At 32.8% G+C, this 15,703-nt stretch overlaps 2 protein-coding genes across 3 annotated transcripts; one reads left to right on the top strand and one right to left on the bottom strand.

Moving 5' to 3' along the window:
• Positions 1-1,505: 1,505 nt before the first annotated feature.
• LOC111457872 (protein NUCLEAR FUSION DEFECTIVE 4) lies at positions 1,506-4,996 on the top strand. The gene is made up of 3 exons (XM_023100297.1): positions 1,506-2,117; positions 3,240-4,144; positions 4,294-4,996. The coding sequence occupies exons 1-3, from the start codon at positions 1,788-1,790 to the stop codon at positions 4,757-4,759; spliced, it is 1,701 nt and encodes a 566-aa protein (XP_022956065.1). The 5' UTR covers positions 1,506-1,787; the 3' UTR covers positions 4,760-4,996.
• Positions 4,997-6,403: 1,407 nt separating this feature from the next.
• LOC111457752 lies at positions 6,404-7,464 on the bottom strand. 2 transcript variants are annotated; one of them, XM_023100140.1, is made up of 3 exons: positions 7,044-7,464; positions 6,836-6,934; positions 6,404-6,623 (listed from the first exon to the last, which is right to left on the bottom strand). In XM_023100140.1, the coding sequence occupies exons 1-3, from the start codon at positions 7,459-7,461 to the stop codon at positions 6,553-6,555; spliced, it is 588 nt and encodes a 195-aa protein (XP_022955908.1). In that variant the 5' UTR covers positions 7,462-7,464; the 3' UTR covers positions 6,404-6,552. The 2 variants fall into 2 exon arrangements, with proteins under 2 accessions (XP_022955908.1, XP_022955907.1); XM_023100139.1 differs by having other exon boundaries at positions 6,836-7,464.
• Between the last annotated feature and the right edge of the window lie 8,239 nt (positions 7,465-15,703).

The raw sequence follows: 15,703 nt of genomic DNA, 5'->3' as shown, positions 1-15,703 counted from the left end.
CTTATAAACAATATAAATGTTTTGTTCTCCTCACCAATTGAGGTAAGATCTCATAATTGGTATCCTTTCAAAGTTAGTGTCCTCGGTGGCACTCGTTCTCTTCTCTAATCGATGTGAGACCTTCAATCCACTTCCATTGGAGCGAGCGTCTTTGTTCTCACACCGACCAACTATAACAACTTAAACCACACTTAGCAGATATCGTACTTTTTGGGCTTTCCCTTTCAGATTTTAAAACACGTATGTTACAGACAGATCAAATGATAAGAGTTAGCGAATAAAATGTCAAATGTCAAATGTCACCGTTATAAAAAAGTAGGTATGAGACGGTTAAGGCCCACACCTCATTCTCATATAAAGTTCATGTAAAGAATAAAGTTACGCACCTTTGAAAAAATAATAAATACGTAACACAAAAGTAGTTGGGTATATTTGATGAGTTGTAAATGTATGAGAATGATAGTATGAATTCTACATCACATCCATTTAACGATTTTTCGATATTTGTATTTATCTGTAATTAATTTTTTTATTTATTTTATTAGTTCGTGCAAAACAAAAATATTTTTGAATTTAAAATTCATAGTAAATTTAAAATAACTCCTATATATATTAAAAAAATATTTTTCTACTACCATATTTGAAAAATAATAATAATTTAGAGGTGTTTAGTTTATTTTAAAATATATATATATATATATATATATTTTTTTTTTTTTAAATATTTAAAAATATTTAAGTAATATTAAAACAAAATTATATGAAATAATAGCTTATTTTTTATTTGCTTATATACTTCCCAATTATATAAATTTGGTTTTTTATAGGGTTTTCAGGAAATTAACCATATAAAAATTTAAAAAAAAAATTATAGCCTTCCTATTAAATTCAAATTTATATATAAAAAATAATTATTATTAAACCATTTAAAATTTTTCTTTTTATAAACATGTTAGACAAGTTTAAAAGTTTGCAATAAATTTAATAATATAAATTTAATAATTAGAGTTATTTAGAATAACTTCCAAAATGATAAAATATAATCATTTTAAATAAATTATATATTTTTCAACATTAATCCTTTCAACCAGCTTCTCTTATAAAAAATAATAATAATTTAGGATGATGACCAAAATAATATTTTAAAAAGTATTAACCAATTATAAGAGTGCTGAATTAATTATTTTAACTTTTAATTAAAATAATGAGTGAAATGCTTTCCTTCTCGTTTTTTTTTTTTAACTCAAACATAATTTTCTTTCTTCTCCTCGATTCTTCATCCTTTATTTACCAAAAATTGGGCACGAGCTTATATTCAATGATGAAAATCATGAATGATTCAATTCAAGATTCATCTCGACAATCACATGGGTATTAAAAATTGAAAACCCTAACCTCATGTGTTACATTTTTACTTTTTTTTTTTAATACCACCATTGAATCTGGGATCAACCGACAAGTATGAACATGATGCACAATTTTGAAGGAAAAAAGAAAAAAAAAAAAAAAAAATTGATTCTTAACTTCTTATTACTGCGTGTGTTGGGAGCCGGCTAGCCTGTCAGGCTACACCCCTTTTTTTTTTCTATTCAATTCGACACCTAAACCTCTCCATTCCTTAAATCACCAACTTCTCCTACTGCTTTACGCAAACAAAATCAAACCCAATTTGAGTTTGTTCTTATTTCTTCTTAAACCCTTTTGAACCCTCAAATTTAGGGATCCAAACCCATTTCCCATCTGGGGTTTTGTTGTTCGTTTAAGGGTAATCGCCTGATCTTAAGGGTATGTCGAAGCTTGTTTTGAAAGGGGGAAGTAGGCCACCATGGGTGGGTTTGGCTGCTGCTGTTTGGGTTCAAATAGCTGCTGGTTCTTCTTATAATTTCTCTCTTTACTCACACTTGCTTAAATCTGTTCTGGGTTTGAATCAGCAGCAGCTTACGGTTCTTGGAGTGGCTAATGACATTGGGGAGAGTGTGGGTTTGCTCCCTGGCCTTGCTTGTAACAGATTTCCCCCATGGGCTGTTCTTTTGGTCGGTGCTGTGTGTTGCTTTGTGGGTTATGGAGCTATTTGGCTTGCTGTTAGCAGGACTGTCCCCAATCTGCCTTATTGGCTGGTGAGTCTAATGTTCATCTTTTCAAGAACTTGTTGGGTTTTTCCTGGTTTTTGTTTGCTGATCTTGATGAATTCTACAGATTAGTTCCTTTGTTTGCTTTGTTATTATAAACCTTGATGTTTCTCTGTTAATGGAGGTGGTTTACTTATTTATTGGTTTCTATTAGATCTGAAATCAAAGCTGCTTTCAAAACTTGCTTGGTTCTTTTAGAACACTCCTAAAAAGTAGATAATAAAACATTAATTTGAGCAAGCTTTGTGTTCTTGAGATGATCTGAATGATACTAAGCTAGTATATTGATGCTAATATGCTCATACTATCCATCTTATGTAACTCACAAGCACAATCAGTTAGATGAAATCCATAGATATTCAATGGATAAGGTTGAAGTTGATTTCGAGATGAATCCTACTTTCGTATTCGAGCGATTTCGAAACTCTGTCTCGTTGATTCTCAAGTTCCTTTTGTCTACTTTCCGTTCTACTCTGCTATTCTCAATATGCAAGAGTCCAAGCTCACCGCAAGTAGATATTGTTCTCTTTGAGCTTTCCGTCAAGGTTTTTAGAACGTGTCTGTTAGGGAGAGGTTTCCACACCTTTATAAAGAATGCTTCGTTCTCCTCTACAACCGATGTGGGATCTCACAATCCGCCCCGCTAGTAGATATTGTCCTCCTTGAATTTTCCCTTTTGGGCTTTCCCTTAAAGTTTTTAGAACACATCTACTAGGGAGAGGTTTCCACACTCTTATAAAGAATGCTTCGCTCTCCTCCTAACTGAGGTGGGATCTCACAATCCATCCACTTTCGGGGCACAGCGTCTTCGTTGGCACTTGTTCCTCTCTCCAATCATTATGGGATCTCACAGAACAAATTTTTCCATTTGTACCATTCTATTATCTCACTTGGTTGATTGCTTGATATCTGATTATCGTTTTTTATTGAAACGGGAGAATTGAAATAAAAGCTGTATCGATAACTCGGAGAACGGCATAGGAATACCTGTGTAAGTAGAGGAACTTGAACACTCCCATTAGAGGGCTCTCAAGCTTAAACTACCAATAATTTGTCGTTTCAGCACTTTTCTTAGCTTGCTTCTTGATCTTGTATTCTTTATCATGGCAGCTATGGCTCACACATTGTATTGCTACAAATAGCAATGCATGGTTTGGAACGGCCGTGCTCGTTACGAACATGAGAAACTTCCCTCTCAGCAGAGGTACCGTTGCTGGCATTCTTAAAGGTTATGTCGGGCTTAGCGCAGCTGTATATACGGTGATATACAGTATGGTGCTCAGAAAGTCTGCTTTGGATTTAGTGTTGTTTCTTGCGATCGGGATACCGATTTTGTGTTTAGCCTTGATGTACTTTGTTCGACCTTGTACTCCGGCTTCAACGGAGGACCCTTCTGAGCGTAATCATTTTCTTTTCACGCAAGCTGCTTGTGTTTTGCTAGCTGTTTTTTTAGTCTCGACCACAATCCTAGATGCAACGACGACCCCTAGCAATGCTGTTGCGTACACCTTAGTTGCCATAATGGTTGTCCTTTTAATGTCTCCTCTTGCTGTTCCCATAAAAATGACCATTTGTTCTGTTAAAACGAAAAAACTTGGCCCTCGAGTCGACTCTACCGAACCTTTGGCTTCTGGAGAAAGCGATTCTTCCCAAATAGAACCTTTATTGACCCCATCTTCCTCTGCTACAAATCTTGGAAGTTTCTACGAGAACGACGAATCATCGGATGTAGAAACACTTCTTGCTGTGGGAGAGGGGGCGATTCATAAGAAGAAAAGAAAACCGAAACGAGGGGAAGATTTCAAGCTCCGTGAAGCCGTGATCAAAGCTGATTTTTGGTTGCTTTGGTTCCTGTACTTCCTCGGGGTCGGTCCTGGAATAACGGTTCTCAACAATTTGTCTCAAATTGGGATTGCATTGGGTGTTAATGACACAACATTGCTGTTGGCTCTTTTCAGCTTCTGCAATTTCGTTGGTCGTCTAGGATCTGGCGTTATTTCCGAACACTTCGTCAGGTAAACGCTATTACGAATCGAATTAATAATTTGTTCCAACTTTTGTGTATGAGTTATCTCAGAAACAGCTCGCTTTCGTTCCCAGATTTCGGGGATCATTATGCTTCCAAATCTGTGTATGAGTTGCTCACATTCGTTGGTCGATGCAGGTCGAGAATGATACCTCGGTCGTTGTGGATGATGTTTGCACTTATGCTTATGTCTGTAGCATTCCTACTGTATGCGTCCGCCCACACGGTTACTCTCTATGTCGCCACTGGTCTCATGGGAATCAGCTACGGAGTTCTATATGCTATGATGGTCCCTCTCGCATCCGAGATTTTCGGCCTAAAGAATTTCGGAGTAATCTTCAACTTCATGCAGCTGGGGAATCCGATAGGAGCAGTCCTTTTCTCGGTTCTACTCGCGAGTACTTTATACGACAATGAAGCTGCTAAGCAAGGTTCGATAACCTGCATAGGCCAAGAGTGCTTCAGGGTTACATTCTTCGTCCTCTCAGGCGTTGCCGGGTTAGGCTCGATCTTGTGCATCATTCTGACTGTTAGATTAAGGCCAGTGTATCAAATGCTGTACGCGGGTGGCTCGTTCCGGTTGCCTCAGAATTCAGGTCATTGATGCTAGATTCGGTTCGGTTCGTCGGGGCAGTGGCTAACCAAAAGTTGATAGATTTTGTGGTTGGGTTTGGCCAAACTTGTGTTGGGTGAGTTAAAAATGGATGTGTGTTGTATTAGGGTTTGTTGTGTATGTGTTCGTTAATGTTGTGCATTGATGAACACCATGTGAAATATGCCTTTTTTTTTTTTTGGTATTAAGAACTTCATCATCATGCTTTATTCAATAAAATACTTTTAACTATTTATGAATGCGTTTCGTTTTCCTTTAATAATTTATTTATGAATGCTTTTTTAATATTGTCCGCTTTAGCTCGTTATGTATTGATGTCAGCTTCCCGATTTTGAAACGTGTCCGTTAGAGAAAGGTTTCTATACCCTTGTAATGATTTTCATTCCCCTTAGCTTCACGATTTTGAAATGTGTCTGTTAGAGAGAGGTTTCCACGCCTTTATAATGAATGTTTCATTCCCCTCAGCTTCACGATTTTGAAACGTGTTAGTTGGGGAGAGATATCCACACCCTTATAATAAATGCTTTGTTCCCCTCTCCAACTGATATGGGATCTCACAATCCATTCTTTGGCGCCAGCATCCTCACTGACACACCTTCCTGGCTCTAATCGCATTTGTAATAGCTCAAGCCCACTGCTAACAGATATTGTCTGCTTTGGCCCGTTAAATATTGTCGCCAGCCTCAACGGTTTTAAAACGTGTCTACTATAAAAAGGGTCTAGCTCTACTCCAACCAGTGCCTCGTATTGTCTGGTGACTGACTCTAATACCCTTTCTAACACCCCAAGCCCACCGCCGACAGATATGGTACTTTTTAGACTCTCTACCCAATAGTTATATGCAGTAAGTCATTGTTGTTGCTTATTGCTTACATTCCCATATAATACTAATTTCTATTTCTCAAATCTTGCTTTCAAAATTCTCTTTCGAAATCTCCCTGCCCCCGTTTTCTAAAACTTTCTTCTTGGACTAGGGCCAGAGGCTTAAGTATACGTCGTTTGGCCGTAGGCGACACGAGAACGAATAGGCGTAAAACTCACTCGTTGCTGAGGACTGAGTATTGCATAATCGCAAGTCCGCTACCATCAAAGTATGATTGTGGAATTTTCCCTCGATGTTTTAAAACACGTATGTGAGGGAAACGGTCTCCACACCCTTACAAGAAATGCTTCATTTCCCTCGTGGGATCTCACATAAAGTTCCAAGAAAATATTAGACTATAAACGCTCAATAACTAAAATAATAATTTAACTTATTATATTTGAGATATATGTAAATTTGAACATAGTTTAACGATCGATGTTCCCGTTATATCTCATTAAATTATTACCCTTTTATTTTTTTTATAATAAAATAGCCACCATGGTCAACACTATAATATATAGCAAATAAATAAATAAATAAATGGTTTCCCCAACCCTCAAGGCAGCCTTCAATCAAAGCACATCAAACTTGCTTTCTCAATAAGAAACAAATTAAATCATCACCATGCGTGGAAAGAAACAGAAAAGATTGGAATCAAATGCAAAAGAGAGTGAAAATTGTAATAAATAAGTGAGATTCAAACAAATCATTATGAGATTACAAGCCTCGAACCACAAGCACAAAAGCTGGGTTTGGCGGAGATCATGATATCTACTCAACAAATCAACATCCCATTCATTGAGCCTGTTAGAACAGAGAGCTAAAGGCATGAACGAACGAACGAACGAACGAACGAATCATACTCCAGAAACAGAGAAACAAACATGGTAATGGGAGAATCATCACACCCTTCTTCTTCCTAAAGCTTGTCTTCTGCCACTGAGAAAGAAACAGTGAAGCATTCCCAATTCCCATACACAGCAGCATCCACTGTAATATAATGTAATGTAATGTACTAAAATCTATCCATCTTTTGGTGGAAGATCCCAAAAACCTATCTCTCACCATCAGAATTAACTCAATTCAAAACAAAACACAGTGGATTCCGGTAATGGAATTGTTACAACACATTAGATCTTTTCAGAAAAACAATCCACGAATTAATTCAAGTAGGTTTCAAATTCTTAAACATTGTATCCCACCTGATCTCCTGGACGCCATTCCTCCAGTAACCATTCTGCTTCTTCTTCTTCTTCCTCCTCTCCTCCGGCCGGAGCCCATACAGAATCGGACCGGAAAAGCTGTGAACACGCGGCAACAGACCAGAAGTATCCGGACTTCGATTAGTGAGAAGAAACTTCCCCTGCTGTTTAGCGATAGTCAAATTCCTATTCGGTTTGAGAAATTTACCCGCGTAAGTAGATTTCGGAACAAGAACTAGGGCTTTGGAGTCGTCTTGATCCCGATAAGTGAAACTACGAATTAGATTAGCAAAACGGCGCTTGGTACTCTTAACAGCGAGAAGAAGACGAGTGATCGGACGGGGACGAAGTGCGGTGTCCTTGCGAGCGAGCTTGAGGATCTCGAGACGGTGCTTGGCAATGGAGATTCCGATACTCTGAAGAAATTCGTGGTTGAAATAGCGGATATCTTCTCGCTCAAGCTGGTTATGGGCTAGGGCAAGGCCGTACTCGTAGACCAGAGCAGGATGTAAAGGTGTTCTTGAAAGCCATAAGAACCAATCCATGTGTTCTTCTTCTTCTTCTTCTTGTTTCTCTGTGGGGAATGATTTACACTTGGAGACGAAGAGATCAGCATATTTATACATAAACCAACCTTTTTTTCCTCACCAAAAAACTAAATTTCAATTTTTTAAAACCATAATTTATATATTGTTGCTATATTTTCATTAGATGTTTGTTTATCTGGACCAGCTCCCCAAACCGAAACAAGAATCCTCGTTTAAATTGAAAAATTAAGATAAATTTCTTTTAACTAGCTAAACGGACTCCCAGACAGAATTATATTTTCATCCTCGCTCTCCCCCGACCCTATCCCATTTTTTATAATATTGAAAAATGAAAATTATCTTCTTCTTCTTTTTTTTATAATTTTAATTTTAATTTTTAATTAAAATAAAATGGAAATATGTTGTTTCAAATGGAATATTATTCATTGTTTTGACATTTCAGGTTATTATTAAATCATAATTTGGATAATATATTTAGATTTAACTTTTATTATTATTATTATTATTATTATTATTATTATTATTATTATAACAAAGGTGGAGTTCTCACTACGTTAATTTAACTGTTCCAACTAAATAACATAATTTTTTTTTTTTTTTTTAAGAAACAAAAATGAAAATAAGATTAAAATATTTCATTTTCTATTATTGTTATTTTGACAAATTTGACCAGGAATTATTATAATTACAATAAAGTATGACCCATTTGAATTGTTAAAAATGGGGTTAGGTGAAGCTTTTACTCTTTTTTTTTTTATATATATAAGATACAGTTTGCTCGATAAATTGTAATTATAGAATATAAATATTTTTAATGTAAATTTAAATCAATTAAATTATTAAAAGTGAATTAATCGAGCTTTATTGATACAACATTATTAGTATGAGGACGCGAAATATGAAAGTCCAAAGTGCTGATATTTCCTTAATATATATATATAATTTTATTTTTTTTAGAGTACGCGAAATATGAACATTATTAACTTGAATCATAAGAGTTAGGTTGGGTTTAGGTTGGGTATGGTAAATTTTTTGAAACCAAACTAATTCTAATCGAATTTCAAGTTTACCGGATAAAAGGTTCGAGCCAATTTGGTGGCCATGCCCACGCCCACGCCCACGCCATCAAATGCTCCTTTCCCTCGTAGACTCCCTCGCCCATTATCAAATTATAAAAATCACTTTCAAATATGAGGGTTATTTTCTTTAAATGATTATTAGTTATCCCTAGACTAAATATTCCATATTGACCGATAATTATTTTTAAGTGGTTTTAGGTATGTCTACGTCTCCTTAAATAGAATCTTTAGTCTTGTGAGTAGATTAACAAGACTTGCGACGTCTCCTTCGAATAACAACACCTTTGACAAGACTTCTATATGACCCACGTGTGAAACTTTTTTTTGCACAACAATAACTTGAAGAACGCAATTTCGAGCAGGTTGCATGTCTCCCTTAAACCAAACCATGTAACAAACTACCATAAGCAATGATCAGCAAGAAAGGTAAAATGCCCTCAATGGGTCAAGTTCCCTTACCAACCTAGCAACTGTGACAACACATCTTGAATGGCGACGACAATGTTCGACTACGATGCATACTTTGAACCATATCGAACTTGAGTGCCCATAGCTCGTAGAGCTCATATCTACAAGTTCGAGCACGTTCAAACACGAACCATCATTACCCCAAGATAAATAGAAATTTTCCACACTAAATTAAATAAATATTTCTGATGATAATTTAAATGTGATTTATGTAATGGGCTTGGCCTTTAAAAGAAATGGGTTTGGAGGGTGAGCCTATCTGAATTGGGCCTAGGCTTGGGCTTTTGGGCCTTGTCACAATGAAAAAAATAAATTAGATTTATAATTATATCAATTTATTCAATTTTTCATATTAAAAAAAATGATATTTATAATTATATCAATTAAATTTACAAATATTATTTATTTATTTGGCTCTGTACCTAAAAGAAAATAAAGAAAATAAAGGAGGATTCTTTTTTGAAAGAACCTTTCTTTTCTTTTACCCTTCTCGATTCTCCCTTCCCTTTTCACTTTTTTTACCTTTTACTATATTCCCTTTCCTTCTAGAAATTTACCCCACACCCGCTTTCTCTACGCGCTTGCTTTTCAGGAAAACGTTCGTCGGTGCATGATTCTTCTTAGTAATATCCTTTTCAAGTGTTTGTTATTCTTTTGACGTTGAATTCGAGAGTTGTTGTTTGTATTACGTCCCTTTTGTTTGTCACTTTGACTGGTATTTATTATGCTCGTTGACATCCGTAAATGTTTCGACGAATCTTATTAGATAACCCGTCTAACCCTACATTGTCTGGAGTGTCGAAAACTTGTAAAATATCAAATTTGAGGCAAATGGTCACTATGGTACGTACCATCTCATAGAACCTTTAGGAACTGACGTTCGACTTTAAACAAATGAATAGGTTTGTTTAAGACGTTGGATTTAGGGCTTATTTATATAAAGACGATATTCGATAAAGTTATAATACAATATTCTTTTATATTTTTTAATTAAAAAACTAAAGAAAAATGTTGTGGATATGAAGGAGAAAATTGTCTTTTCACTCGTGTTATACAATATCATGGGGAATTAAAATATTCCTTTTTTTTTCCTTTAAGGAATTGGATTTATTATTAGCTTTGCTTAATTTAGCAATAATAAGTATTGAATTAAATATATAATTTTATGTCCTTATCAATCATAAAAAGTCAATTATTTGGAAGGTAGTGAAATTACAGAAATGTCCCCAGTGGATCCAAGTTGTTTGAAATTTGAAAATTCTGTGGTAGAAAATGACATCTATCTTATTCGTCCGGAAACTTTATTTTAAAATAATATTTAGGCAATTAAAATTATATATGTCACCATCCACGTAATTTAAATATTTAAATACCAGAAACTGAATTTTCTTGAATTTAAGGTCCACATAATTCATACTTTTTAAATAAAAATAAAAATAAAATAAAAAGGCGAACGCTTTGTAATATCAAAAATGGAACAAGAATTTTAAATCCATCATGTAATTGTTTTCTCGAACGAGACGAAGATTGACTCTTGAGAACAAAAGCAGAAGGGAGTTGACTTTACTTATCCCATCCAACAAACTTGAACGAACGAACGAACGAATGTTGTCTCGTTTAACCGGCTCAAGAAACAAAAAATATTAGATTACTTAATTTATAGAAATGAGGAAAGATAAGACTAAGTAAGTCGGGAGGAAAAACTTAACTTATAATTGAATTTATGAATAGGTTTCCTTTTTTGCAACGATGTCCTTAACGAATTATGTTTAACATAGTTAGTCCAATTGTTCATCTATAAACAAGGTAAATAAATCCACTGAAGATCGAACTAAACTAATGATACTTCATTTTAAATTAATTAGAACGTTTTTTGTTTGTTCTTATATTTTAATTTAATTTTAAACGTTATTTTACGATCGTAGTTTAAAATTTATAACAATTTAATTTCATCGAATAAAACATACGTCACTCATAAGTAAAATTTGGGTTCAAATTGACATAAAATGTAAAAGTAAAAAGTTGGGGTATAATTTTATTTATTTGACCTTATTTTGATAATGGCGAGGTACAAAAAGGTAAAATAAAGTTTTTTTAAAATAAAATATATATATATACTAAATGAGTGGGTCCCACCACAAAGGGGATCCCGTCCTCCGTCCAACTTCGAAGTCCCATCCCACTCTCTCATTTTTTTTATTTTTATTATTTTGAGATCTAAATCAATCCCTTATTTTAATTCAATAAATAAATAAATTTATATCATATCGCGATATATCGCTTTCATATCTTCTTCTCGGACTTGTCCTACCCCTCCATTTATTTTATTTTATTTTTCTTTCCCTTTTTAAAAGTGACTACAAAAAGAAAAGCTGAAATTCCATTTTTGTCCTCACATATTTCCCCATACTACCTTCTCTCCCTCCCTCAATACTTCCTTTCACTCCATTATTTTTCCAAATCTAGATCCTCCTAATAAATTCTTTTCTCTTTTTTTGTTTTATTTTTATTTTTCTTAAAATCTTTTTTTTTTTATTTTTTTTATATCTTTTTTAAAGTTTAAAGTATAAAAAATTCAAATTAATATATAAATAATAAAAAATTAAAGAAACACCACTTTTAAGAAAATAATACGTAAGAGTGGATATTCAAATCTGAAGAATATAATAGGTTAAATATATTCGATTTATTTAATTAATTTGAAATTAAGTGCATGGGGTATAGTGGGTAACACGATGGCCCACATTGCTTTTATTTTTTTATTATTTTAATTTATATTAAAACAATGCTGGGATAAGAAAGAGACAAACAAATGAATAAAGGTATTTTAGTTCTTAATTATTGGGACTGAACTGAATGGGAACATAAAGTCAAGAATATTCATTTTTTATTAATTTTTAAAATAATTCCTTTTTTAATTAAAAAAAATGATTATTTTATATTATTTTCTCAGTGGACAAATTATCAATCCAACCACATGCTGTCTCGTTATTGGAGGCGATTCATTTCGTTTTCACGTGATTCTCAATTTCTTTCTCTCTTTTTAATTACATATAAATTTATATATATATCAAGGAAAATTAGTGATGGTAAAATGAATAATAATATTTTAGTGGTTGAGATGAGGTGGAATTTTGGTCCAATAAGATCTTGACAAATATACATCAATTTTAATTTTATATATTCCTTCTCTTTCTTGAAATAGTTTTATAACAAATTATATTTTTTTATTTATAAATTTAATTTCATAGTCAATTAAAATTTAATTGGAGGTAGAGTTTAAAAGTTGATAAAATTACTCTTTATTTTTTTATTTATAAGAAGGTTAATATTGGGAAACTTAGATTGATGAAATATAATTAATAATAATAATATAAGAAGAGTTAAAATTTAGTCAAAGTGGGAATTAATATGAATTCTCAATCACAATGGGAGAGATTAAAGTAATGAAAGTGACGTTTGTATTTCCCAATGACATCCAATATATCGCGATATATTGTTTTTCTCACGATAAATTAATTTTGCGGTAAGAAATTATTTTGTGGTAATATTAAAGAATGCTAAATATTAAATGAATCCAAACCTACCCTTCCTTTTATTTCTCTCTCCTTGTGTGCCATAATTTTTTAACACAAATTTTATTTAGTTAAATTATATATTTCGAAAGTTCGATTTGTTTGAATGTAAATCTTTTAATTTAAAATTAATGATAATGAGTGTTTCCAGAAATTTTTTGATTGTAGGATTGTGACGAGGTTATTGTATTAAGAAAATAAATAAATTTAATTTTAAAATATAATAATTAAGATTATATTTAGTAATATTTAACTTTTTAAAATTAAATTTAAAGTTTTCAAAATTCAAAAAACTATTTAAATTTGATGGATTAAATATGTTTTAATATTTTTTTATTTTACAGAAGAAAACAAAAAAAAAAGGTTTATTTGGATTTGTTGCATTATTTCGTCGGTGACAACCGGTTTACCGAACTGAGCGGTTTTTTTTTTTTTTTTTTTGGTATAATTTCTTTCCCAACAAAGTAGTAGTTGTGGTCCCTACCTAAACCTTTCCTATTGGTCTCAAGTCACTCACAAACCGTGTCGACTCCTCAACTTCCCACCCATATTTTCCTCAGTCAACTTCTCGCCAATATCAATTTATCGCGACAAATATTCACGCACGATTGTTTATCGCGCTCTCTCGCAATCGCGCCCACAAGTCGCATCAAAACGAATTATGTAATAATATTATTATTTTTCGAAAAATATAAATTCGAAACACTGACGTCATATAAAGGACATTTGAATACTTTTTTTTTTCTTAAATTAAAGTATAAATTTATTATGAGAGTATTGTACGGCTAAGGAGATTAATTATAAACTAATTTATTTTTAAATTTTGTTATATATATTGGCCCATTAGGGTTTTGTTTATTATTTCTCCTAGCTTCTTTTTAAATAAAAATAAAGTCAAATATATAAATACATGAATACAAAATTACAAATATTTTTATAAAAGAAAAAATTAATATAGCATTTTCGATCGCGTTTTAATATCAATATTATTTATTTTCAGGAGGTGATAAAGATGCATAGGATGGTAATGCACGTGAAGAAATAAGCTCATTATCGATCTTAACTCCTTGAGAATGTGGACGTGCACGTCTCTCATGGAAGGTAAAATATTTTTTGTAGCTGTTAATGATATTTAGTATTAAATTATAGTTTACCATATATATCATATTTGATATATTATTATAAGACAAATATTACTGTTCGTATTTTTTTCATTTATTACTATTTTCATATCTGTGTAATTTATTTAATTATAAATAGAAAACTTTCACACAGCATTTAAGTGTGGTGGATTAAGCAAACATTCTCATGGTATAAGAGCTTTTTCGGTTTAACAACCTTTATCCTTTCTTTTCAATGGCTTCTGAATGCTCTATTATTCTTCTCCACCACCGTTGCTGGCTTTCACGTCGCAGATAGAGCCAATTGATTACCGTTTAGCTCTACCCTATTGACCTCCAAATCACCTTTTGTTATACTCGGTACATACAACCTCACCTTTTTCAACCCAATCGATTTTTTCTTAGCCAACATAACCTCTCTCATTTTCTTCCCAATCAACCCTTCATCCTTCACAGAAACTCTAATCTTAGGATCCTCATCAGTATTCTCTTCAGAAATATACAGAATTTCGATAAACTCATCGACCTTCTGCAAAGATTTACCTTTTGAATCTGCGCTCCGCATTGGCCTCTTCGCCAACCAAGTCTCCACCATCTTTCTCGCCAAAATTGGCTCCTTCGCCCACTGTGACGACTCTTCCGACTTCAACATTGTCTTTGTCTCTTGCTCTTGGTTTCCTCTTCTACTTCTTGGATTAAACATATTCTCACCAGAGCTAAGGCAGACATCGTCGTTAAGCGACAAACCCTCTTCATGGGTTAGACATATTCTCGCCGAAGCTAAGGCAACATCGCCGCTAAGTGGCGATATCTCTACAGTTTTCGATGGGCAAGAAAGTATTTCTTTATGCCTCCTCCAAACCAGGTTGTCGACATATTTACGAAAAGTGTTTCACGACTTCTTTTTTATTATAAGGTATAGTGGATTAAGCAAACATTCTCAGTAGCGCTTGACCAACTCCCTCTACACTCTTTAAAAATATTCAATTGATATATATAATCCTCTTACTTTTATATTAAAATTATATTATTTTATTACATTGAAATAAGTTTACAAACATAAAAGTTTGAGCGCATTTAAAGAGAAAAAAAAAAGGGTATGATTTGTCAATATCAAAATCAAAATAGAAAACAAATATCTTTATATTTTTTAAAAACTTTTTTCCTTTTTTAAGAGTTTATCGATGTCAACTGAAAAGGAAAAGGGAGAAGAAGGTGACGTGTCGCTTTACCAAATCGGGTGAGAGCGCGTGAGCATGACTTCGAAGACGGAGCGCGTGAGTGAGGTCTAACTCAATGGGGGGGGTTTTTAGACGTTGACGGAGGGGTAGGTAGTCCACCGGTAAATAGATGAAACTTAAGGGGCAAATAAAGAAAGTAAATCGAAAGATACGGTTTATTTTTTATTCATTTAAAATTTTATTATATTTTAATATTTGAAATTCTCCCCACCAAACCCATTAATCACTTTACTAATTACGGTTAAATTCTTGTGCTTATTAATTCCTTTTTTAAGAATTTTATATTAATATTAATATTTTACTATTTAAACTCATAAATTTTAAAATATAATTTAAATTATTAAATTATAAAATTAGCTCGTGAATAAAAAATGTAAATCCTAAGTCAACGCAAAAATTTTAAAAATAAAAAAGGTTTTAATTACAAACGTTGTAGAAATTTGATTTAAAGTCAAATTATATTTTTGTGCAAATATATTATATTAAATATATACAGATTAATATGGAATAAATAAAATAAAAGGAAAGGAAAACGTACAAGACAGAATAAATGAGCTAAATAATAATAATAATAATAAATAAATGGCCTAAACTTCCACTAATTAAGGTATCTAAGTGGTCCCATTCATGTTTTGTCTAATTACTTTTAAAGTATGGTGTTAACATCGTCTCATATTTTATCAATTCAGACTATTCAATTTAATATATAAAGATTCCGTTGATTTTTTTTTTAATAAACTGATGTTGATTGCGAGTTGACAGTTTTTTAGTTGGGTCAACCCGAACAACCCAAAAAATAGGTTTAGAATCCAACTCAACGCTCGAGAATATTTAAT

The sequence above is a fragment of the Cucurbita moschata genome, unplaced genomic scaffold, assembly GCF_002738365.1.
Source record: "Cucurbita moschata cultivar Rifu unplaced genomic scaffold, Cmos_1.0 Cmo_Scf00020, whole genome shotgun sequence".
Taxonomy (NCBI): Eukaryota; Viridiplantae; Streptophyta; class Magnoliopsida; order Cucurbitales; family Cucurbitaceae; genus Cucurbita; species Cucurbita moschata.
The sequence above is the reverse complement of the archived record's forward strand: the minus strand, read 5'-3'. Positions and strand labels throughout refer to the sequence as shown.